Raw genomic sequence first — 25,694 nt, 5'->3', positions numbered from 1 at the left:
CTCTGGAGTGACTGTTGGTTTCATCCCCACTGTTAATTACAAACCAACACCACAGAGACAGATGGCTGTGGCAAATTCTATGAAATCACGTGGGAAAGGACTCCTTGCTTGTCTGTAGAAGGGCCACATGGAGAAAGTCTGAAAGCTGTAGGAGATAGCAGAACCTGGGATCCTAGGTCTGTATCCTCATCCCCCTCAAGCTCAGAGATGAGGATTTTTGTCAACATTCATCACATTATGTCTGCCTCGGGGCGTTGGGGTTGTGCCAGTCTTTTGTGTCAACTTGTGGTGACCCTGGACATCTCTTCACAAGGTACTGCACTCTGGGTATCCTCTTCTCTCACTCACCTCCTCACAGATTTTTGTTCCCTCACCTCCCCATTTCTCTGGCTTTTTCCATGTATAGAGAATTCTTAATGTACGCTGCCACCTGTCAAAGACTGACTTGTCCCTGCATGGAAGCCTGAATCGACCCTTGTCTCAGGGCCAGAGGCAACCCTTCCCCTCCCCCATTGTGTGGTGACTAGTCAGTTCACCCGAGGGTTCTCTCAGGAAGGGTTGCCCATCACCCTTCTGTGGTCACAAAGACTATTATTTTCACCCCTGCAGAGACAGACCTCTGCTGGCTGGCTAGTTTTATGTCAACTTGACACAAGCTAGAGCCACTGGGAGGAAAAGCTTCCATAAGATCAGCTGTGGGCAAGTCTGTAGGGAATTTTCCTAGTTAGTGATCCATGGGTGAGCGCCTAGTTCATTGTGGCTGGTGCAGTCCCTGGGCTGGAGGTCTTCAGTTCTATAGGGAAACAGGCTGAAGCCCTGGGTAGTGGCACACGCCTTTAATCCTAGCACTGGGGGGTAGAGACAGTTGGCTTGCTGAGTTCAAGGCTATCCTGGTCTACAGATCAAGTTCCAAAATAGCCGGAGCTACACTAAAAAACCCTGTCTCAAAAAAATAAGGGGGGTCAGGAGAGATGACTGCTGGAGAGATGGTTCAGAGGTTGAGAACACTGGCTGCTCTTCCAAAGGCCCGGAGTTCAATTCCCAGCAACCACATGGTGGCTCGCAACCATCTATGAGATATGGTGCCCTCTTCTGGCATGCAGGCAGAACACTGTATATTTAATAAATAAATAAATCTTAAAAAAAGAAAAAAGAAAGAAAGAAAGAAACAGGCTGCATGCTCACCTGACAGAGGAGGTTCCATGATCACTGAGGTGGTTTTCCCAAGGCTGGGCTCCATCTATTGTGCTCCAGGGTGCTGCCCCCTGTGATTTTTCCCAAGTGTGGGAGACTCAACTGAATAGCTTGTGGGAGTGGGTGACAGCATAGTAAAATATAAAATGCCTTTTAGACAGTAACATAGCTTAGTCAGGATCCCCATCACACCCAAGGCTGCACCTGATAACCAGAACTCAGTGGCGTTGACTCACTCAAGATAACCACAGTCCCAGAACCCCATGATGCTCAATGGACAAATTCATAAGCAGAGGCCGAGAGCACATCTGGAGAGATGTGCTCTGCACATCTGGAGAGATGCCACTTTGATCTGCCCTGCACATCTGGAGAGATGCCACCTTGATCTGCCCTGCACATCTGGAGAGATGCCACCTTGATCTGCCCTGCACATCTGGAGAGATGATGCCACCTTGATCTGCCCTGTGGCTGGAGAGTCTCCCTCCAGGATGCTGACTCCAGAATCAGAGACTTCTCTTAGAGTCTCTGACCTTCAGCTAAGGTACACGTTGCACAGGTGAGCAGCCTTGTGGGAGGCAGGCTTAGAACCACAGTTAGGAATTTAGAGTGTGAACTTGGTGTGATGACATCTGCATAATAAAATATAAACTTTTGTTATACTAAATAAGATTATCTGCCTCTTGCTCTTGACAAGAGGGGCACTGCATTTGTGTTCTCCCCTGAGAAAAAAGAAAAGAAAAGAAAATAGGTGTCAGAGTCACCCATACTGCTTTTCAAGGCATAAAGTCAAACTCTTTCTTACTTCAAGCAGGAAGACCAGGCCATAGTTACAATATGAATAAAATAAAAACCAAGCTTTACTTCCACAAATGACTCATTCTCCAGTGTCTTAGATCTACTTATGATCTTAGCTCCTCCAAAGTCACATCCGGGTCTGCCCTCTGCAGCACGCACAGCCCAGTCTGTCTTCCAGGCTCTGCTGGCTCCACTCCACTGCTGCTGCTGCTCTTGGTGGTCATCCCTTGGTACTGGCATCCCCAAATGCTGGAGTTTCCTCCTGCAACTGGGCTGCACTTTCACCAATAGCCTCTCCTGGCTCTCTTCAGGAACTCCAGCCCTACCAGATGGTGACACTACCAAGTTTGGCTGCTAGCATGAGGTACAGCCTGGGCCGCCTCTGGAACACATCTTCTGTGTGCTGACCTGACTTCACTTCAATGATTCTGCTCTCTTCTTAGTCACTGCTACTTTCTCAGGCACACCTGGCCAGACACCACCAATTTTTCACACAAATGGCCTGGTAGAGTCTTTGCTTCTCTCTGAGACTTTGAAAACCAAGCCTCCACCATCTTCACTGCTCCATCATCTTCACTGCTCCATCATCTTCACTGCTCCATCATCTTCACTGCTCCATCATCTTCGCTGCTCCATCATCTTCGCTGCTCCATCATCTTCACTGCTCTCAGCAGTCTATTCTTCTAAAAGCTCCTACAGAACAGCTCACCAAGCACTGAACACTCAATGGCTTTTCTAGTCCAAGGTTCCAAAGTCTTTGCGCAGTCCTCCCGAAAACACACGGCCACGTCTGTGACAGCAACGCCCCACAATCTTGGCACTGATTTCTTAGTTAGTGTTATTATTGCTGTGATGAAACACCATGACCAAAAGCAACTTGGGGAAGAAAGGGTTTGTTTGGCTTACACTTCTGCATCACTGTTCATCAGGGAAGGAAAGCAGGACAGGAATGCAAACAGGGCAGGAACCTGGAGGCAGGAGCTGATGCAGAGGCTATGGAGGGTGCTACCCACTGGCTTGTTCCACAAGGCCTTGTTTTTTTAAGATTTATTTATTTATTATTATGTATACAATGTTCTGCCTGCATGTACTCCTGAAGGCCAGAAGAGGGTGCAATATCACACTACAGATGGTTATGAGCCTCCTGTGGTTGCTGGGAATTGAACTCAGGACCTTTGGAAGATCAGGAGCACTCTTAACCACTGAGCCATCTCTCCGCCCCAGGCTGCCTTTTTAACACCATTTTTTTTTATTTACATGTGTTTTATGAGACCGCATAGTTTATATTTCCCATGTGGATGTCGGAGCCTGAGAAGGCCAAAAACAGTATCATAAGCGCTGGAACTGGAGTTACAAGCGGTTGTGAGAATGCTAAAAAAAATGAATTCAGGTGTTCTGCAAGAGTTAAGGCAAGGACCCTTACCAACTGAGCCAATTTTCCAGTACAGCCTGTGATTCTGACCCACGGCTGATTGTGTCGACATGCGTGCCTGTGTACATGTGTGTACACACAAGCTTTCTTTCTTTCTGTATCTGAGACATCTTTGCTCTGCATATGACCAGGGGCTATCACTCACATTGCTGAAGAGGGGACACACGTTAAAATGCACATGTTGATAGTCACACAGCAGGCTCCTCTCTGCCTAAGATGAATCTAAGGGTCACTGACCTCATCTGAGATTAAGGAAGTCCCTGAGAACGGAGCACAAGACTCTCTGGCTTCTGGTGCCTTCTCTGTGTCAGTGAGCATGTCGGCCAGCTGGATGGCCACACGGCGTGTACAGGAGGATTTCCACCTGCTCACTCACCCTCCAGGTCTCCTGACATGGGAGGCTGCACCTCTAACTCAGACTCACTCAAGCCAAATCCTCGAGGCAGCAGCCGTGTCCACCATCTTCTGGGCTATGAGTGTTCCCTAACCACTTGCAACAATGATGGCATTTTATCTGCTCCACTGAAGACCTGGCCCAGGTGAATGGCCAGGAAGGGACTGGTCACGACTTCTTGCCAAGTTCCGTGGGGACCCTAGGCTGAGCAGTATAAAGCGCAGCTGAATGAGGCCCTAGCACAGCCTCCTCAGCCTGCCAAGTGACCCGTTGGGCACCTGTGAGCACACACTCTGGAGATGAAGGCCCTGCTCCTGAGCTTTGGCCTCGGCCTGCTGGCTGCCCTGCAGGCCCAGGCCATCCCCACCATCCCCACCATGGAAGAGGATCAGGATGTGAGGCTGAGATGGGCAGGGGCTGCAAGTGGGTTTATGGCAGACAGGGGGCTGAGGTTGCCGGTTGGAGGCTCCATTCCTCCTCCATCTAAAGAGACATCATTTTAGAGTCAGGCTCGAACCCCTGCTCTGAAGGAATGTCAGATACAGCCCAAGGAATATGGTCAGATGGCTCTGGGTGCAGAGGGATGGAGGATGCAGAGTCCTGCCCTCTTCACTGTTCTCTGGGAGTGCAGGGGCCTGTGACAGTGTCACAGTGGCAAGGCTCTGAGATCAGAGCGCTGTGGCCCTGGCAGTGCTAGTTTCTTTCACGGCTTGGTAGAATGTGTGCCTGGGAAACACTTCACATGCCAGAACTTGGGAGCCAAGGGAGAGGCAGGGGCTATGAACTAGGGGCAGTTCTATGGTCTACCTGAACCCTGATGCTCAGGTGCCTTTTCCAGGTGACAGGAATTTGGTATTTGAAAGCTACAGCCTCTGACAAGAAGATTCCTCACATGAAGCTTGGGTCTGTGTCTGTGATGCCCATGACCATCAAGGCCCTGGAAGGGGGCAACCTGCAAGTCAAGTTCACTTTCCTGTGAGTGTGTGTCAGCTGAGATGGTAGCATTCTTCTTGGCCTTTGCTTTCCCCAACACGAGAGCTGGGGGCTGAGATGGGAACCCTAGTCACCCACAGAAACACCTGGTACCAGGTGCATTGGAGGCAACAGTACCACTGAGGTTGCCCCAGCTTAGAGAGGACCACTGGATGGTGAGTGATCCAAAGAAAATAGCTCTGCTGCAAGGGGGCATCCAATTTTTATTCTGACAGGACATCCTTTGTCAGTGGCCAGGTCTGTGGGGCAAGCTTTCACTCTCTGACCAATGTGAGCACAATGTGGGCTTGTTCGTCCTCCAAATGTCAACTTTTGATTGGGAGAGAGGCAGAGACCAGGATTTCAGGTGACAGAGAGTGTGCACAGGACCCCAGGGAGAAAGCTTATCAGGCCTGCATAGACACAGTGAAGTCCCAGTGTATTCCCATGTGTGTGCTCTATCACCTGTGTGACCCTCCTTCCATGTGCTCTATCACCTGTGTGACCTCTCAACTGTGTGCTCTATCACCTGTGTGACCCCTATCCATGTGCTCTATATCACCTGTGTGACCTCTTAACTGTGTGCTCTATCACCTGTGTGACCCCTATCCATGTGCTCTATCACCTGTGTGACCTCTCAACTGTGTGCTCTATCACTGGTGTGACTCCCCCTTCCATGTGCTCTATCACCTGTGTGAGCTCTAAACTGTGTGCTCTATCACCTGTGTAACCCCCATTTATGTGCTCTATCACCTGTGTGACCCCCCATCCATATGCTCTATCACCTGTGTGACCTCTCAACTGTGTGCTCTATCACCTGTGTGACCTCTCAACTGTGTGCTCTGTCACCGGTGTGACTCCCCCTTCCATGTGCTCTATCACCTGTGTGAGCTCTAAACTGTGTGCTGTATCACCTGTGTAACCCCCATTTATGTGCTCTATCACCCGTCTGACCCCCCTTCCATGTGCTCTATCACCTGTGTGACTCCCCCTTCCATGTGCTCTATCACTTGTGTGACCCCTCAACTGTGTGCTGCCACCTGTGTGGTCTCTTGCTTCTGTACCCTGTGACCTTTGTGGTTCCTCAACTGTGTGCTCTGTCACCTGTGTGACCGCTCACTTGTATGACTTCTCACCTGTGCACTCTGTCACCTGTGTGACCTCTCACCTGTGTACTCTACCACCTTTATAATTTTCAACTGTGTTCTCCATCACCTGTGTGACCTCTAATCTGTGTGATCCCTCACCTCTGTTACCATTCACTTGCATGATACTATTGACCACCCATTGTGTTGCTTCTTTCTTTCTGTCTTATCTCATGTTTTGGCTCCTGTCACTATAGGGCCCATGAACAACATGACAATCTGTGCTACCTACATGGAATCTGTCATTTGGGCACTCCTGGCATGGCAGTTAACCTGGAGTTTGCCCTTTGTACTTTCCCCCAGTCCCACTCACTGAATATTTCCATCATTTGTCCAGGTGACAGTGATATGAGTTTGACCACTAGATATCTCCCGAGACAGAGAGGGCCAGCCATAGGAGCCACATAACAGGGTGGTCGGGAAGGGGTTTTTGCTTCAGACAATGTCTACAGACCAAGTAGCCCAGGCTGCCCAAGAGAGTGAGCAAGAGGCTGTCATGGAGCAGCCAGCAGGTGGCATGACACAGAACTGGAGCCACTGTGAGAGCCAGGGGCCTGGAACCTGTGACTCAGGAGGCCTGCTGGTAACACAAACAGGACTCAGTGAAGCCTGCACTTCCTTGGCCATCCTGGAACCAGACAACTGTTGGCCACATTGTGGGTGCCACCAGCAGGGGAGATGTGCGGCTGGCCACTGTGTCTCAGACATTTCTGTCTTCCAGGATTGCGGGACAATGCCGGGAGATGAGCACTGTCCTTGAGAAGACGGATCAGCCTGACAAATACACGCTCTGTGAGTTCCCGAGCCTGTGAAGGCTGCATCCAACTCCTGTGATCCACGTGAGGCCAGTGTGCCAATCCCAGCATGCCCCGTGCGCCCAGAACCCATACTTCCTTCCATTCCTGTTAGCTGCCATGGTCACTCCCATGAGGCAGTTGTCCTTACAGATGGGAACAGCTGACTGTAAACACTGCATTGGGTGTGGTGGCTTTGTCCCTAGGAGAGAACTGACTGTTGTCTCAGTTAGGATTGCTGTGGCTGTGATGCAGCACCATGCCAAGAAGCCAGTTGAGGAAAGGCCTTATTTTGTTCCTCTTTCCATATCACTGCTCATCACCAAAGGAGGTCAGAGCAGGAGATGGGCGCGGATGCTGTGTGGGTTACTGGCTTGCTCAGCCTGGCTTCTGATAGAAGTGGCCCCACTCACACTGGCCTAGAGAATCCTGCATCAATCATTAATTGAGATGATTTGCCACCAGCTGGCCTACAGCCTGATCTTATGGAAGCATTGTATCAACTGGGCTTTCCTCCTCTCTAATGTCTCTAGCTTGTGCCAAGTTGACATAAACTAGCCAATCAAGACAATTGCCCAGAGATGTCCCATTGGCTATGTCTGAACTCAAGGAGGAAGTCAGGAGGGGCTGTCTTTGGCTCCAGAGGCAGACCTTTTTGTATGACATACAGGTTTGGGACATGGCCATTTCCCATGTATGTGGTTCCCATGGAAATGGAGGGTCCTTGTAACGGAGGCTCTGGGATGGCAGAGAACCTGGGTCAGGAAGCCCTAAGCCACTGGGATGGAGTCAGACTTGAGAGGTGTCAGGATGATGCTAGGCCACCCTTGGGTCCTCGTTGAAAGGTCAGGAGGAGGTCTATGCAGGACCATGTCCCTGTTCTTCTGCAGATGAAGGCAAACAGGTGCTGCACATCATACCGTCTGAAGTGGAGGGCCACTACATCTTCTACTATGAGGGCAGCATACACGGGCATCGACTCCAAATGGCAAATCTCGTGGGTGAGTCACACTGTTGTGAGATGGGCCAAATGCTCCCGGGGTGGAAGGTGCCTCGCCACTGTTGGGGCTCCAGCTGGAAGAAGGACGGGTATGGAAAGAGGATCAGCATATTAAACGGAGCCCTGACCACAGCTGGCACCCGTGTCCTTCTTGCCTGGAGACGAAGGCCCCAGAGCCTCCTGAGGTCACCCTGAGCCTGAGTGTTTGTCCACATAGAGCAGGGAGACAGCATGGAGCCCTCACACCCAAGGGTGACATATTCCTCTAGAGTGAGGTTGGTCACACTGTTCTCAGCTGTTCTGAGAGAACTCAGGTGTGCTGAGGGGACAGTGCCTCTGTGTCTCATAGGTCAGATGGTATGGAGGGACACACATGGCGTTCTGGTCCTCCTTTCCCATCTGGGTCTCCTCCCACACCCAGGCCTCAGGGTCAGTTCCCCACATGGATGGACAATGTCTCCCTCTTCACCTCAGTTACCTTGTCCTCTGTGCTGGGATTGAAATTTTATCAGCTCCCAGCTCTGTCCCTAATGCCATGTCCCTCTGGCCTCACCTGTAGGTAGAGACCCTGACATCAATCAGGAGGCCCTGGAAGATTTTCAGAATGCTGTAAGAGCTAGAGGCCTCAACGCAGAGAACGTCTTCATCCCCACGCAGAGAGGTAGGAAGCAAGCTGCTGTGTTCTCCTGCCCCCATGCAGGGAAGGCAGCGTGCCACTCAGGACCACAAGCTGCCAGCTTTGTCCTTCATGGGTCGGGGAGATGCTGGCAGATGGAGGGGCCTTGAGTTTCTCACTGGATTCGCTGGGACTACTGAATCATGGCTTTTTTCTTTTTTTTTTTTTTTTTTTTTCCCCTTGGACAGAAACCTGCCCTCTAGGAAGCAATTAGGGTAAGTGACTGGTTTGTGTGCACACTTGAGGTAATCCTGTGTCCTGGGGTCAACATGGTTTCAGGAGACTGCATTCTAACTTAGGGAAAGAGATCCTTCCCTACCTTGGCACACAGGTATGGCCTGTGCTACTGGAACGTCCTCTACCTGTGGGTATTTGTTCATGTTTCCTTCATATGTGTTTCCTGTACCTCAGGAATCTGCCCTCAATGATACTCTGGAGTCATGCTTCAGGTCCAGCAGCATTCCTGGGTTCCTATTTCCTGTGTGATGCTTGGGAGATGTGTTCAGAGAGTTGCCCATGGCAACCTGGCCAGGTGCAGGCAGAGCCTGAGCCCTACAGCATCCTTGTCCTCCCTTTGCCATGCTCTTGTCCTCAAGTTACTTGTCCCCTCTTCACACTTGGGCATGGAGAATTGTGGGAGCTCAGTTAGGGCATTGACTGGGCTAGAATGACCTTTGCCCTCTGTTTAGCTCTGGTGATGGAGCCTCTGCCCTCCCAACATTTCCCCAATGCATGGATTGTTTTGGTCCCACTGACTCTCCTCCTTTCCACAGCAAGGGACGCATGGTTCCCGGCCTGCCTTGCAGCATTGCTCTGCTCTGCCTAGACCATCTGAGCATAGGACACAGAAGACACTCCTCACTGTCCCTTCTGGCTTCACCTACCCCTTCCCTCTGCCCCCCTCTCCTCTGCTTCTCCATAAAGAATGTCATCATTATCTGGTGCCTCTGTGTGTCTGTGGGGGCTGAGGGCACCAGGCAGGATCCTCTCACACGGCCTAGGCCTTTGGGATTATTTCAGTAGAAAGTGGTTACTCCCTCATTGTCATGTTTCTGGGCAACTGGCGTGAAGAGTTGGGTGCACGGTGAAAATCTTTTGGTCCCCAGGTGCCTCGGTAACTTCTGCTTTGTGCTCTCTCGTATCCATGTGGTGGGTGTGATGGGAAGAGTGGGAGGATGGGTGTGGGGGGCTCCAGGCAGAGGTGAGATCCACAGTAGAGCTTACTGTCAGATGGTGATCATCTGGTAGTCACGGCAGGGGTGTGGGAGGTGAGGCCTCCTGCCAACGCATAGACATGTCACAGAGAAAGCAAAATATGGGGACCTCCAGTGGAGGTCAGGGCAGTGTCCTGACCCCTCTCTGCATTTCTAACACAGTCCTGCCCCTGTGAAAGTAGCCTACCTCCAGGGAATATCCCTGCCAGACCGTTCTAACATCATGAGTGTAGTTCCCTAAAATTACTCTACGGAACTCTCTGAGTTCTACAATGGACCAGCTGTAATCAGGGGCTATTTTCTCCTGGGGGAGAAGAAAACCCACCTAGATTTCCCTGTACACTATGGTAATACTATGGGATTATATGTATAATATATGGTATAATATGCTAATACAGAGAATGGCATCAGAGCATCTGTTACCACTGTTGTCTTCCCTGGCAAATATAGCTCTCCTAGCACGTCTCAGCTTCTGTTTCATGTATTGTCACCCACAGCTGGGGCCACGCAACTACCATAGTCTTTTTACAATTCTGTCCCTGTACCTTGATTTTTTTTTTTTTTTAATCTCTGTGTTAATTTTCACATACTGCATAAAGACGCTTGTCTGAGGAGGGTTGAGAGATGCACTAATCTATGGGTAGGGAAATAGATTGGGGGGGTCAGTTTGACACCATGTCCCTTTCCCAGAATGATAACATGAGGGTTCTGGTTTAGGGCCTATGACCTGTTCAGCCACAGACCCTGATATCAGTGCCAGATATGAGTTCCACCTCATGAAACAGGACTTAAATCTATTCCAAAAGTGAGTGGCCCTCCCTGTCACGTTCACGCCACTACTGCTGTAGGAGGCAGAAGCAGTACCGCTGGCGGAGAGTGTTTAAAGAGGCAGGATCCCTCACCCACAGCGCTGCGTGCAACGTTCTTCTTCTGGGAGAACAACTAGTAGAAACAATATGCTCTTTTCGTGCTGTTAGGAAGGACCTTACATTCTGGATCTTTGTGGAAAGTGTATAGCGTGTCTAGAGGTTTTCTGGCAGGATGTGTAGGATCTTTGTAACATAGGGTCATGACCTCTACAAACAGGGCTGGTTTTCTCACTTTTCTATCTACATCCCTTTATTTCTTTCCTTTGTCTTATCGTCCTAGGTAAGTCTTTGAGCGCTGTGTTGAGAAGCGGGCAGAGAGTGAGCACCATTGACTTGCTCCACATTGCAGAGGAAATCCTCTCTGTTATTTTACCTTTATATGACGCCTGCTGTAGGTTTCTCATATACTGTCTGGACCCACCGGACAATCAACTGGGACCCTCGGACCCCTAGGGAGAGAATGGGGGACAAGAGACGCGAAGAACGGACAGCAAGTCAAGGAGTCTGATCAAGCTGACCAAATTTTATTTTCTCACAGGCAATTATGTACCATTGAAGCAGGAGGCTGAGTGGGGTGATCCGGGTGGGGGGTTTTCGCAAGATATCAGAAAGTCAGGAAGTTTGGCAGGGCAAGGGCCCCTGTGGTTCTGGGGCTGGGTGGAATTGTTAGGCATCTGGAACCACAAGGTATTATCTATAGACTTTGTTTCGCTCGGTCCTCTGAAGGCCTCTGTAATTCCGGGAATACTTAGAACAGCTGGAGAGTACCTTGAAGGAGGGGAAGAGGTCGCAAGGCAGCCTTCTGGAATGTGCCCTGAGGCAAGGAGTGAAAGAGGTCACAAGGCAGCCTGCCCCAGGTCCACTCAATGTACTATGCCAAGGTCCGAGATGCTTGCCGGCTATGGTTTTGGCTCCCCACAATATACAACCCTCATTGTGCTGGCGTATGGTCTCTCTGTTCTTGGTATCTTCGGGGCTTTTATCAAGAAAGGGTGCTGAATTTTGTCAAATGCTTCCTTGGCTTCAGTGGAGACGTGGTGTTCCTGCCCTTACATCTTAATGTACTGAGTTACACTCCATAATCTGTGTCCATCAAACCAACCTGGCATATGATCATCTCAGTGTAGTCTTGAACTCAGTCTGTAAGATTTTCATTTAGAATGTTTTCATCTGTCTTCATTCATTAGGTAAATTAGACTATAGATTTTTCTCTGTGTTGTGTCCTTTTCCAGTTTTCACACCAGGGTGATACTGCTATGATGGCTAGTTTTATGTCAACTTGACACAAGCTAACATCATCTGAGAGGAGGGAGCCTCAATTGAGAAAATGCCTTCATAAGATTAGGCTATAAACCAGGGGTGGTGGCACACGCTTTTAATGCCAGCACTCAGGAGGCAGAGGCACGTAGATCACTGTGAGCTCGAGACCAGCCTAGTCTACAGAGCAAGTCCAGGACAGCCAAGGCTGCACAGAGAGACCCTATCTCAAAAAACCAAAAAACAAACAGATTGAGCTGTAAGCAGATAAGCCAGTAAGACATTTTCCTAATTAGTGATTGATGGGGGAGAGCCCAGCCCATCGTGGGAGGTGCTATCCCTGGGCTGGTGGAGAGGTTCTATAAGAAAGCAAGCTGAGCGAGCCATGAGCAGCGAGCCAGTAAGCAGCACTCACTCCTCCATGGCCTCTGCATCAGCTCCTGGCTCCAGGCTCCTGCCCTGTTTGAGTTCTTGTCCTGACTTCCACTGACAGTGAACAGTGCTATGAAATTCTTTCATTCCCAGCTTACGGTCACGGTGTTTCATCACAGCAATACAAACCCAAACTAAGACACTAGCTCTGTGGAATGACTGCGGCACTGTCCTGCCCTTTTTACTGTACAGAACAGTTCGAGCAGCGATAGATGGTATTATCTCCTCCAATGGTTTGCTAGAATTCAGCAGTGAATGCACCTGGTTTCTGAATTTTCCTTTGTTGGAAGGATTTTTGTTACTGTTCTGTCTCTATGGCTGTTAAGGATCTTATTCATATTTTTTTAATTTAATTTTGGTGTGGGGAGTGTGGAGATGAGCCTTTTGGAGGCCACGGAGAATGGCGAGTGAAGGCGGCAGCTCCTGAGACTCCTCCAGCGGTCCTGATCCACCGCACACAGCGCTGATCTACTAGGTAGGGACTCCTAGCACACTGGTGAAGTCTCAAAATGCACCCGAGGCTAGGGCGGTGACTGCTTCCCCCTTCTTTACTCCTGAGGTGACCTTGTCCCTTCCTTACAGAAGCCTCCTGAGGTGACCTTGCCGCCCCACTTCCCCCACACTTCCTCAAAGCTACACCAACCTGATTGGCTGCTATTGGTGCTTGAGGCTAGTATGGCATAGTCTGATTGGCCCTTTAACCTTTTAAAGGCCTTTACGTTGGACAGTAAAGTTAGATCTGCACCTTAGTCTGGTCTCCAGAGTCTGATACCCAGGATTCTGCGTGGGCTCTGTCGCCATTTAACCTCTTCGTCCCTCTGCCCTCCCCGCCCCCGTTCTCTGCCCCCCCCCCGTTCTTCCCCCCTCCCTCAACTTCCTGATCCACATAGCTGGCATCAGACCGGGGACTACAGAGACATCAGGAATCCCCTAATCATTCGCTGTGGGTGAGTGGACCTCTCTACTCAGGATGGGTAACTCAAATTTTCAGCGCAAAGACAATCAGTTACAAAGTGAGTCCAGGACAGCCAAGGCTACACAGAGAAACCCTGTCTCCAAAAACAAAAACCAAAAAAACAAACAAACAAACAAAAAATCCTGAAAGGTAGACTTTCTTTCTCAGATAAAAAGCTTAATCATTTCTCTGAAAAGGACCAAAAACTGTGTCCTTGGATAGTCCTAGGGGATATCTGGGATGAACAAACTTGGGAGGGGTTTGCAGTTCTTGCAGAGAAGAAATAGATAAAGGATGAACTTCCCCCGAGCTTTTTCCCTGTAGTTATGGCTATTCTTAGCTCCCATCACAGACCTGCTATCACTCGACCTTCTTTGACCTTGGTTGCAGAACTGAGAGAGACAGAAAAAGCTGAAGACTCCACCGTGAGCAGGCATACTTTGACTACTGCTGGCTCCATAGATAAGAACCCAGCCAAGCCTCTATACCCCGAGTTGGGTCAACTCGCCGAAACTGAGACTAAAGCCGCACCACCACTGTACAGCACAGCCTCAGGGAAGTAGCGGCACGAACATGGCCCGGTGTGGCTGAGGGAACAGCCTCCCACATAAATCCTTAGGTGGCCCCCTCTAGTTCTCCTGCAATACCTATTTGCCCCTCTATAAGGCCATGTTATGTATGTAAGTCTTACCTATTGGTTTTTATAGTTTTTCATAATTGTTCTTACTGTATATAAAAAGTGCCCTTTTTATTTAGACAGAAGGGGGAGTTGTTGGAGGATGGTCTGATGTATTTTGATGCTAACTAATAAAAGACCTTCACACCTGGGCAGGGCAAATGGGATAGACATGGCTAAGGTTCCCAGACTTGGGGAGACAGAGAGAATCTTGGGAGGAAGAAGGGAGATCTGAGAAGAAAGTAGAAGAAGGTTGCTCCACCATGGTTAAGTGGAGGAGAAGCACATGGCCAGCGTGGATGGAGGATTCGGCCCAGATGAAGAACATTAGCAAGTATTTGGGATTATGGATGGGAGGTAGCTTGATAGACATTATTAGAAGCAGATGGCATGGGGCTGAGGCAGGTATCCCATACCTGCCCCACTATGGGAAGTAATTTAGAGTATTAATATCTATCCTGCCCCAGGTTAACTCAGGCTATTCTGAAATATAACAGGTGTCTGTGTCTTGATTGATTGCTAATGGGTTAAAAAATACTGTCATAATAGTAATTATAGGCCTAATAATAACCATTATTGGCCAGTATTGAAAATGTAACCACAAGTGGAGCTCAATGTGGGGCAATTATTAGGCATTACTGGTAAATTAGCAACAGCAGGAATCAGAGATCACCTTTTCTCTACACAGAGGAAGCAGATTAAAGAGAACAGGAAGTGAGATGAGGCTATAGCCCCTCAGAGCCTGCTCCCCAAGAGCTACTTCCTCCAGCAAGGCTGCATCTCCTAAAAGCTCCACAGTCTTCCCAAGTGGTACCAGTAACTGGGGAACAAGTGTTCAAATACGTGTATCTATGGGGGACATTTCTCATTCAAACCATCACGGGGTAGAGGAGCGGCCACAACACTGAAGACCTGCCAAGACACACGCTGCTGTCCAGGGAGCCCAGAGATGGGGCCTTCCAGACCTAAACCTCCTAAGGAGGAGAGCAGTCTTCAGGCTTAAACAGAGGAAGGAGACTCTCAGGTCCAGCGCCCCACCCTACTCAGGCTCCTGCTGAAGGGACAAATCAGGGTTTGACTGGGAGATCAGAAGGCAGTGGGAGAGCGATCCATGCATGAAATCACCCACCAGGTTCTCCTGTGCAGGATCCCAGCTTTCCTCTAGGCTCCTCCTGAGAAGCATGTGACTTTCAGAGGCTCCCTTGCATTCTTGTTGGCCCCAGCCCCTCCCCCATGGAGATGGAACCCTAGTATCAGAGACTGCACACTGGGCCCCTTCTGACTGACAATGTACACACCAACCCCAAGAAAAGTCCAAGGGAATCTGAGGGGCTGAAAGGAAAAAAGGAAAGGAAAATAAGAAGTGAGCTGGTGGGCTGGAGAGATGGCTCAGAGGTTAAGAGCACTGACTGTTCTTCTAGAGGTCCTGAGTTCAATTCCCAGCAACCACATAGTGACTCACAACCATCTAGAATGAGATCTGATGCCGTCTTCTGGCAGGCAGGCACACATGCAGGCAGAGCATTGTATACATAATAAATAAATAAATCTGAAGAAGAAGAAGAAGAAGAAGAAGAAGAAGAAGAAGAAGAAGAAGAAGAAGAAGAAGAAGAAGAAGAAGAAGAAGAAGAAGAAGAAGAAAAGAATAGAGGGGACCCCGGGTGATGGTGCACACCTTTAATCCCAGCACTCAGGAGGCAGAGGCAGGTGGATCTCTGTGAGTTCCAGGCCAGCCTGGTCTACAAAGCAAGTCCAGGACAGCCAAGGCTACACAGAGAAACCCTGTCTCAAAAAACAAACAAACAAGAATAGGAGGGACTTTGAGTTGAGAGGTATTTAGACAGCCCATAGAAGAAGAAGGAGCTTTAGCTCTTCACCTCCTTGGCCTTTGGCTTTTTGGGCTTTTTTGAGCTCTGAGCTAGCAAGCCTTTGGCCTTGGGTTTTTTGACCTCTCCTCCTGGGCTGTCAACTGAGTTAGTGATCCTTTGGCGCCTTTTCCATCAGGATGTGAGCTGAGTAGGAAGGTCAGCTGTGCTTCCTCTGCCTCTCTGAGCTAGCAGGTTTTTCACCCCCACATCTGGCTTCTAAGTCTCGGAAATTTTCATTTAAAACAACAAACACATCCCACAGAAGGAAAACTGTGACCTACTCATAGTCACTTTGTAAAAGTTTACATGGGCAGTTTTCATCACTGTGACAAACACCTGAGCAAATAGTTTAACAGGAGGCAAGACATGGACTTGAAGCCCCAGAGAGACCCAAACTGATCAGTTAGTTACATGTCAGTCACATCAATGTCAGTGTGTGTGTGTGTGTGTGTGTGTGTGTGTGAGACATTCTGCAGTTTTGAAAGACACCATTGGGGAAAACATGGTAAAAATGTGTCTACAATCTCTGTGCTATTTTTTAGAACAGCGCATTGATCGATGAGGAGCTGGCAGCACGGGCTCAGCAATTAAGGGCTCTCTCCTCCTGCTCTTCCTAAAGATCTGTGTTTGGTTCCCAGCACCCATATCAGGCGGTTCACATCCACCTCCAGGAATCCAGTGGTCCCTGGCATCTTCAGGAACCTGCACACATATGGCATAAACTCACAGAGACACGCATATCTAGATGTAAATAAAAATAAGTCTTTAAAATAAGAATGAGGGCCTCATCTAGCCCCAACTAGCCCCAGTGTATCCTGTGAGCCTGCCCAGGCCGGAGCCCACCAGCATCCCCTGATGCAGTCCGTGTTGGAGAAGGACCCTGAGGTCTCAAGGAAGAGGGGAAGAAGGAACACAGCTGCCATAGCAGCCCACAATAATGACCATAAGAAATTGGGCAGCGGAGGTCCTCAAATGGAGCAGCGGCAGCAGCTCCTAGGAGGAAGTTAGCTCAGGCTAGTCCAGCAATGAGAAGCACATTCGGCGGTGCAGCAGATGGGACCCCAGTACCAGGCAGCCATGCCTGACTTTGACCGAGCCAAACTGGCAAGGCGCAGTCAAAAGAAAGTCAATCTTGGCATGTTGTCTGGTCACCTAATCAGAATCTTTCAGAAACAAAATGGGATGAGCACAACGCTGTCACCAAAGAGATGCATGGATACATGGCATAGCGTGATGCTGAAAATCATTAGCCAATTTGCCCAACTTTCAAAATGAGTAGACTGTAGGAGATAAAGGCGTCTTTGAGCGAATCTTTAGTTTTTCTGGGAAAACTTTTCATAGAATCCAGCAAATGTTTCCCAACAAATCCATAACAAGTCTGGTCAAATTTTCCTACTTTTGGAAGTGAAACTAGAGCTAAAATCAATGTGATGGCTGGGCTGGAGAGATGGCTCAGAGGTTAAGAGCACTGGCTGTTCTTCTAAAGGTCCTAAGTTCAATTCCCAACAACCACATGGTGGCTCACAACCACCTAGAATGAGATCAGGTGCCCTCTTCTGGTATGCAGGTGTTACACACAGGCAGAACAGAATTTTTATATATATATATATATATATAAAATAAGTTTATGATATAAAATAAATAAATAACCCTTTTAAAAATCAGTGTGAAGGATCTTCACTCTCAGAAACAAAAACTGCTAGTGGGTGAGGATGAAATGGAAGAAACAAGCAGAAGTAACCCACTGATATTGAGATTGATCCAAACAAAGAAAGCAAAAAGGAGGTGCACCATACTGAGACAGTTACTCAGGTCAAAAAACAAAACAAGGGGCTGGAGAGATGGCTCAGAGGTTAAGGGCACTGACTCCTCTTCCAGGGGCCCTGAGTTCAATTCTCAGCAACCACATGGTGGCTCACAACCATTTAGAATGTGATCTGAGGCCCTCTTCAGGCCTGCAGGTGTACATGCAGGCAGAGCACTGTATACATAATAATAAATAAATAAATCTTAAAAAAAAAAAACAATGCACACAACAAAGACAGGGCAAAAAGGAAACCTCTGAAAGGAATGTTTCCGTCTCACAATGTAGAGAGTGTGCTAATGCTACTGCTGCAGCCACAATGCTGAAACAAACTGGGCTCCAACAAATGGCCAAAGGACAGGTTCAGAACAGCAAGCAGGCGAACAGTGCTTTTTTTTTTTTTTTTTTTTTTTTCCTTTTGACAGGGTTTCTGAACTCAGAGATCTGCCTGCCTCTGCCTCCCAGTGCTAAGATAAAAGGTGTGGACCACCACCACCCGACTAATGAACAATGCTCCTGAAGAAAACTTGATGTGGCAAAGATGTGGAGCAAGGGGAACGCTCCTCCATTGCTGGTGGGAGTGTAAACTTGTATAACCATTTTGGAAATCAACCGGGTGCTTTCTCAGAAAATTGGGAATAGCTCCACCTCAAGACCCAGCTATGTGGTATGCTCCACCATACCGCAAGGACACTTGCTCAACTATGTTCATAGCAGCTTTGTTTGTAATAGCCAGAAACTGGAAACAACCGAGACGTCCCTCAACTGAAGAATGGATTTTTTTAAAAAGTGATACATCCACATAATAGAATACTGCTCAGCTATTAAAAACAAGGACATAATGCAATTTTCAGGCAAATGGATGGAACTAGAAAATATTATTCTGAGTAAGGTAACTCAGACCCAGAAAGACACATGTGGCATGTACTCACTTATAAATGAATATTAGCCATAAAGCACAAGATAACCATGCTGCAATCCACAAACCCAAAGAAGCCAAGGAGGGCCCGAGAGAGCAGGTTTGAATCTCAAGCAGAAGAAAAAAATAAAATAGACATCTGGTGTGGATGGAGGGAGGGAACTGGGTCTGGGAGAGGATGGGGAAGGTCAAGTAGTGGGGATCAGTTGTCGGGAGAGGACTGGGAGAGAGTGGAAATCTCTGGGGTGACCTGAAGACCTGGGATGGGGGAGGCTCCAGGAGTCTAAGGGGGTGACCTGAGCTGAGACTCCTAGCAATGGGGGATATGGAGCCTGAAGTGACCACTTCCTGTAGCCAGGTGGGACTTCCAGTGGAGAAAGGGGACACCAACCCACCCACAAAACCTTCTGCCCAAAATGTGTCCTGCCTACAAGCTGTGCAGGAATACAGATGGAGCAGAGATTGGGGGAAATGCTGGAGGACGCTGCTGGGTGACATTGCGGTCCTCCCAGTCTGGACAGCTTTTCTGAGCTAGAGGCTAGATGGAGGGCTCCCTCTCCCCAGCATGGCCTCTTGCTCCCTGCCTGACTTCATCTGGAGACCATCTTTAGGCATAGATGCCTCTAACTACATCTAACATATGGCCCTTGACACAGCTCCCTGCTAGCGCTCCCCTCCCTGCGCCTATAGGATAATTAGGTACTGCGTTCCCTTTCATATGATAGAATCATGCTGCCCAATGAAAATCAAAGCATCCCTAGAATCCCTAGCCTTAACCAATTATGTACACCTATCCTGTGAAACCCCCCGCACTCCCCCGAGGACTATACAGCCTTTGTTTGCCCAGAATAAAGTTGAGCTATCTCGCTGAAGTGGTTCCCGGAGGTCATTTCCATCGTGGTCATGGCCTTCCAAGCCCTGTGCCCTGCCTCTGCTCCTCTGGCCCTCGTGGGCTGCTGGCTGGCCAAGAAGAGCCCCACCGGGAAGACCAATCAATGACTGGCCCACCTTGAGACCCTCAGCATAGGAGAGAGCCCACCCCTGACATTATTAATAAAACTCTGCTATGCTCACAGACAGGAGTCTAACATAACTGCCTTCTGAAAAGCTTCGTCCAGCAGCTGATGCAAACAGAAGCAGAGACCCACAGCCAAACATTAGGGGGAGCTCAGGGAGTCTTGTGGAAGAGTGAGGGGAAGGATTGAGGGAGGCAGCAGGGTCAAGGACATCACAAGAGGACCTACAGAGTCAACTAACCTGGGTCATGGGGCCTCACAAAGACTAAACCATCAACCAAAGAGCATGCATGGGCTGGACCTAGGCCCCTTGCACATACATAACAGATGTGCAGCTTGGTCCTCAAGTGGGTCTCCCAACAACTGGAGCAGGGCTGTCTCTGACTGTTTCCTGCCTTTGGGTCCCTTTCCCCTAGCCGGGCTGCCCCGTCTGGCCTCAGTGGGAGAGGGTGCACTTGGTCCTGCTGCAACTTGGTGTGCCTGGGAAGGGCCTGTGCCATGGATGTGCCATGGTGGCAGGGGAGAGGGGCTCCCCTTCTCTGAGGAGGAGGAGAAGGAGAGGGGGAAGTGGAGAGAGAGAAGGAGGTTTCGATCAAGATGTAAAGTAGATAGATAGATAGATAGATAGATAGATAGATAGATAGATAGATAAACAGACAGACAGACAGACGGGAAAAAAAGGTTGATGGTGTAACAGAGTCTTACCAACTTCCGGAGATCACTCAGAAATCCAACTCATGCTGGACTATGAGAGAGCAGCTTGGAACAAGTCAGTTGTTCACATGAAAAGCTTTTTTCTAAATTACTAATGGTTCTTCGACATGGACAAAGTGTTACAAGAATGGGAAGTGGGATTCGGTAAAGAGCAAGGGGCTCAGTAACCAAAAACCTGCTAAGGCTCAAGGTAGCTCCACCTAGATCCCCCAGGAAGAGGAGGCCACCTTCGCCCTCGACATACGATACGCATCTGCCTCATGAAAACTGCTGGTAGCTTTCAACCCTTGGTATGGCCAACATGCCATCCTGGTATGAGGCGTCACACAGCATCACATCGCATCTGCCTTAGTTCTTTGCCCATTCCTCCAGGCTGGCACAGCTTCCCAGAGCGCTCCACTACACCTCAGTCTGCCCACGGGCTGGGAGAGCCACAGCCTGCACACCACCCTGGAGTCTGGGACCTACTGTCCTTCCAGTTGATGCCCCCAAGCGCCACCATCGATGCCAGCTCTCCCAATCACTGGCTTCAGAATGAAAAGCTGGCTCTGTCCCTGCACGGCCTGCAGCTTCTACTTTGTGCATAGTCTAATTCTCAGAAGGCCCTGTAGGCCTAGAAAATTTCTCCCCTTCTTTTCTGGGGCAGCCACCTTTGTAACACCATGTTTCTTTGGAAATCACAGTCCATTGGCAGAACACACGGTAACCTTTCTCATACCAAGCTTCCTGATACAGCTGTTTCCCTAAACACAGGGTAGAGTTAGTTACAGTTTATAATCAGGTGGCTCCTCCTCTTTCTCTCTCCCCTAACTCTTTCCTGTTTCTCTCTTTCCAAGTGAGAAACATCCATTTGCAGTAACTGCCCTTGGACATTGTACCTTAAGGGGAGCATGGACCTCAACCTTCATTCAGCATTATAGTCCCAGGCTGAGTGCACCCCATCATCTCTTCTTGACTCCCCAACTACTCTATAATCACCCAACTCCAAGAGCATTCGTTGTTTCATATGCACTGTTCTTGCTGCTTCTGCATTTGAGGTTGGTGCCTTCTCCCCTCTGGCAGCCGTTTTATCAATCCCGTTGCTGTTCAAATGTCTTATCTAAAGTTTATCGCTTGCCAAAGATGGCGTCACTGGGGTGTAGTAGATGGGGAGAGCCTCTGTACACTCAACTAAGTACAGACTGTAAATGTCAGGTCGGTTCAGTAAAATATATTAAGGAGGCCAGAAATGGCTTTCTAGATGCTACACACCATTAGCCCTCCTCCTCTGGGTGTGCCTGGCCACCGTATGTCACTCCATGTGTCCTTTCACATCATTTGTGTACCAGTGTGATCACACAAACACCATCCCCCCCCACCCCCCAACCCTCACACCCATCTTTTAGCAGCAGATAGGACAGAAAATTTGTGGATGTGTTGGCTAGTGAGATCAAGATGAAAAGAAACAATTACAGAGTGTAATGTAATGCCGTTTGTTTGGGCTGGGAACAAGCAAAGGTCTCTAATAAATTTGGAAACTTTCAGAATCACTTTTGCTTTCTTACCAGACTGCATTCTAGCATCTGTGGCCAGTTCAGACTGCACCAACCATGTGGAAATATCTTTTGTTGTTTGCAGCATTTGAGTATATTTTTTTTTTCTGCTTTCAATACTACAAAGGGAAAAAAAAATAGATCCTTTAAGGTATGAATGGAATTTAAAGTATGCAATTCAAAATTTGATGTTTTGACTCCTAAGCACTTCCTTTTTCGAGAGTTAGCTGATTTTCTCTTTAGAAAGAGGTTCACCTATAGAAATGTAGGTTGGGAGTAGGGTGCACATTGTCTTTGAGAAATCTGGAGACAGGTCATTCCAAAGGCGAGTACAAAGGGACTTTCTTCATCCTGTCCCTACCAGGTGCCCATCAGTCAAGAAGAGCCTGTGGAGAAATGCCAGGGGCACAGCCCACGGTCCCTACCCATGAAAGGTATCACTAGTAAAGAGGCAGCTTTTCCTTTTTTTTTTTGTTTTGTTTTGTTTTGTTTTTCAAGACAGAGTCCTGCACTCGATTTGTAGACCAGGCTGGCCTTGAACTCACAACAATCCACCTGCCTCTGCCTCCCAAGTGTTGGGATTAAAGGTATGCACCACCCATGCCCAGCTCAAGTCAGTTTTTCTCTGTTTTTATCATAACCCTGCTGTGTAGCTGAAAGGGAACACGGGGCAGGGTCAGCCTACACTCCGTGTATGGCTCCCAGGCACACTAAGGCACCTGATAAAGCCCTGCTCACCTAGCTGTCTGCATGTGCTCCTTCCAGTGAGCACAGGCCGTGTGGGCGGCTGCTACAGTGGCTTTCCGGCTCTGCCGGTGGCTCTGTCTGTTTTTGTGCCCAGGCTACTTTCCATAAGATTTGTTTCCTCTCCACGGTGACTAGACTTGCTGGTCATCTTGGATGATGTGGCAGGCAGAGTGACTGTGCCAGGCACCAGGATCATGCTGCCCTGTCTTTTCCTGCTTCCAAGCACTGAGTGGCTTCCAACCATCAAGAACCAGGCACGATTACAACCAGAGTAGCTGGTTTTGCCTTTTTCTTCAAGGGAAAGAGACATGCCATTTTCATTTGACAAGCGGGGGAAGCGGTTTTTGCCTGACTGGCGTTGAGTACTCTTCATGTTTTAAACATCTTCATGACACAGTCTGCAGTGATGTAAACTCAAGAAATCACTATTTTTTTGTTTGTTTGCTTGTGGGTTTTGTTTGTTTGTTTGTTTTTTGTTTTTTGAGACAGGGTTTCTGTGTAGCCTTGGCTGTCCTAGAGTCACTTAGGAGACCAGGCTGGCCTTGAACTTACAGAGATCCACATGCTTGGGGGCAGGGTTGGGGTCAGGGAAGGAGTTCTTGAACTGTGACTGTTAAATATGTCAAAAATTAGGTGCACCAGCAGGTTAGGTTTGGGACATGATGCTTCTGATGGAATGTCACTTAAGCTTTGTGCTCTTAAAAGTTATCAATATGAATTATATAATTATAGATTTTTGTGGGGAAATCTAAATAGAAATATAAGACCATGAACACAAATAATTATCTAGCTTTCAGTTTAGTGATCTCTAAGGATATAAACTGTATTGTGTATACATTAAAATTTTGTCTTATTTAATTTTATGTAGACATGTAAAGTGTTTGGTTCTTTTCCCTTTTCCATTTAAACACCCTGTTATTTGAATATTATGTTGACTAGTCAGCAGCAACGATCAGTTCTGTATTATGCCTCTTTAGCTGGGGTCTTCCTGCCTCAGCTGTGCTGATCAGCTTAGTGTCACACACTCAGGTGCTTGTGTCAGGGTGAGCAGAGTTTCCTGTAGCACACTCACTGCCTCTTTAGTTGTCAAGATAGCTCCCTAAAGATGGTTTCTGATAGACCACCCAGTGATGGTCACAAACTTTAATCAAAAAAGAAAAGGCAAAAAGGCTGACTGTGGGGGACTAATTAAGCGGTTGTTCTTGGCTGTACAGTTTCCTCAGTGCTACACACAGTCTGAGTGACTTCATTCTCACTTTAAATTTCAACTATACCCTGATTTTGTTTTTCTAGGATTCTTTTGCTGTTCTCGTTGTTTGTTTTGTTTTGTTTTTCATGACAGTGTTTCACCATGTAATAGCCCTGACCCTGACTGTCCTGGAACTCACTTTGTAGACGAGGCTGGCCTTGAACTCACAGAGATCCACCTGCCTCTGCTTCTCGAGTAAAGGTGTGCACCACCATGCCCAGCCACTTTTGTTTTTCTAAATATCGGATGTATGATTGGTATAATTTACACACCCAAAGTAAGCCAAACAGTGCATTACATTAACTGGATCCCTGTTTCCATGTTAGCAAAGGAAAGACAGAACAGAGCTGACTTCCTCTCATGTCTGTCTTGCTTGTACACCTGCTGACTCGGGACTCAAGTTTTCCTCACTAAGTAAGCATTGCCTCAGATTGGCTCAAGGCAGTCAGGCCATCTGAGCCAAGTGACATGTGCAGTGCTCTCCCGCCACTCCCGGGGTCTGCGCAGTGTCTCCTCACTGTGGTAAAGCACAATTGCAGGAACGTTAAATCGCAAAAGGAAGGGAAGGGGAGGGGAGGGAAGGGAAGGGAAGGGAAGGGAAGGGAAGGGAGGGGAAGGGAAGGGAAGGGGAGGGGAGGGGAGGAAGGAGGAGAAACCAATGACCCTCTGTGCAGGTCAGAAGAAGCTGAGTACACCCTGAAGCAAATGGCTGTGCTCAGAGAAAAGGCTTTGGTCTATGGAGCAACTGAACGCCATTTATGAGAATGTCTCTGTGGGAATCCCTAGAATCTGGCTCAGCCACAGCCTGCCTTACATTTTGTTTTGTTTGGTTGGCTTTGGCTTGTTTTCCTATTCCTCTGCTTTTAGAGTTCTGTATATGTTTTTATGTGTTTGTGTTCGCTTACTGTATTTTGGTAGTTCTGGTCTCTTGGTGACCTGACCCCAGATGGCCACTTTCTCCAAAGTCCACTGCTTCCTAGAGAACTACTTCATCTGCCTACCATGTCCCCAGAGCCCACACACACCCTCCTCAGTGACCTCATATCCACCATCCACCATCCACTAGGGACATCCCAAGAGCCCAAGCTGGGCAGTGACCCACACTAGCCAACCTACCCTGACCCCCTGCTGGCACTGATAACCCTTTGATTCCCTCACTAGCCACCATGCAGGCTGCAGCCACCAACCCTCTCTCCATCTTCCCAGACTGCCTACCGCTGAGCCACGTGGCCTTGGGTGCTGAGGCCTTGTGTGATGAGCTGAGAATGTGGAGGAAAATCCTTTCTCCCTAAGGATCCTGTTCACACTGGAGTGTTTGTCCACACTTTAAAAAAAGGGAAGCCCGAGAGGCTGAGGAAATATTCCAGTTAGGAAAGTGCTTGCTTACAAGCATGGGGACCTGCACTCTATCCTCCGAAGCCTCACGATGAGCCGGGAGTGGTATCAGGTACTCCTAGCCCAAACACTAGAGTAGCAGAAATGGAGGATCCCCGAAACTACTACCCAGAAAGTTAGGTCACATTGGCCACCTCCAGGACAGTGAGAGATGCTGTCTCACCCTTGAAGAGATGGCTTGTCTCAGCTCTTCCAGAGAACCCCAGCTTGGTCCCCAGATCAGGCAGCTCACAACTGCCTAGAATTCCAGCTCCAGAGGATCTGACACCCTCTTCTGGCCTCTGTGGGCACCCATGTACACATACCAAGCCTTCATACAGATACATAAAATAAAAGCAAACTAAGCCATTTTAAAAATGGGCCACAACTAAAAAAAAAACAACACTCAAAGTTAACCTCTGGCCTCCACATGTGCATACATACACACAAATTACACATACACCCACATACAGATATGCATCTATGTATATTAAAATGAATTTAAATAATAAATAAAATGTAAAGTTAAACATATTAAGCCTGGGCTCATAAGCCCTTACATGACACACGTGGCCAGGGGACACTACCAGCTTTATTTAAGGCAGAGGCCTCTTGGGAAGAAGTGTAGGCACTGGGTCCTGCCTTTTCCTTTCTTGGCACTAAGTG

At 48.5% G+C, this 25,694-nt stretch overlaps 1 protein-coding gene, 1 non-coding gene and 1 pseudogene across 2 annotated transcripts; all 3 read left to right on the top strand.

Annotated features, from left to right (window-relative positions):
- Window positions 1–1,177: 1,177 nt before the first annotated feature.
- On the top strand, window positions 1,178–1,347 carry LOC127207765 (U1 spliceosomal RNA). Its single transcript, XR_007832972.1, has one exon. It is a non-coding gene; the product is annotated as a U1 spliceosomal RNA (small nuclear RNA).
- A 2,767-nt stretch (window positions 1,348–4,114) lies between these two features.
- Window positions 4,115–8,616, top strand: LOC127206907 (von Ebner gland protein 1-like). The gene is made up of 6 exons (XM_051166211.1): window positions 4,115–4,210; window positions 4,654–4,790; window positions 6,654–6,724; window positions 7,617–7,727; window positions 8,286–8,387; window positions 8,591–8,616. Exons 1-6 carry the CDS (start codon window positions 4,115–4,117, stop codon window positions 8,614–8,616), a joined length of 543 nt encoding a protein of 180 aa, XP_051022168.1.
- Window positions 8,617–16,610: 7,994 nt separating this feature from the next.
- On the top strand, window positions 16,611–20,390 carry LOC127207034 (REST corepressor 1-like; annotated as a pseudogene).
- Window positions 20,391–25,694: the final 5,304 nt, after the last annotated feature.

This window comes from Acomys russatus, chromosome 24, assembly GCF_903995435.1.
Source record: "Acomys russatus chromosome 24, mAcoRus1.1, whole genome shotgun sequence".
In the NCBI taxonomy this organism is placed as follows: domain Eukaryota; kingdom Metazoa; phylum Chordata; class Mammalia; order Rodentia; family Muridae; genus Acomys; species Acomys russatus.
This window is presented reverse-complemented; position numbering and strand designations above follow the sequence as displayed.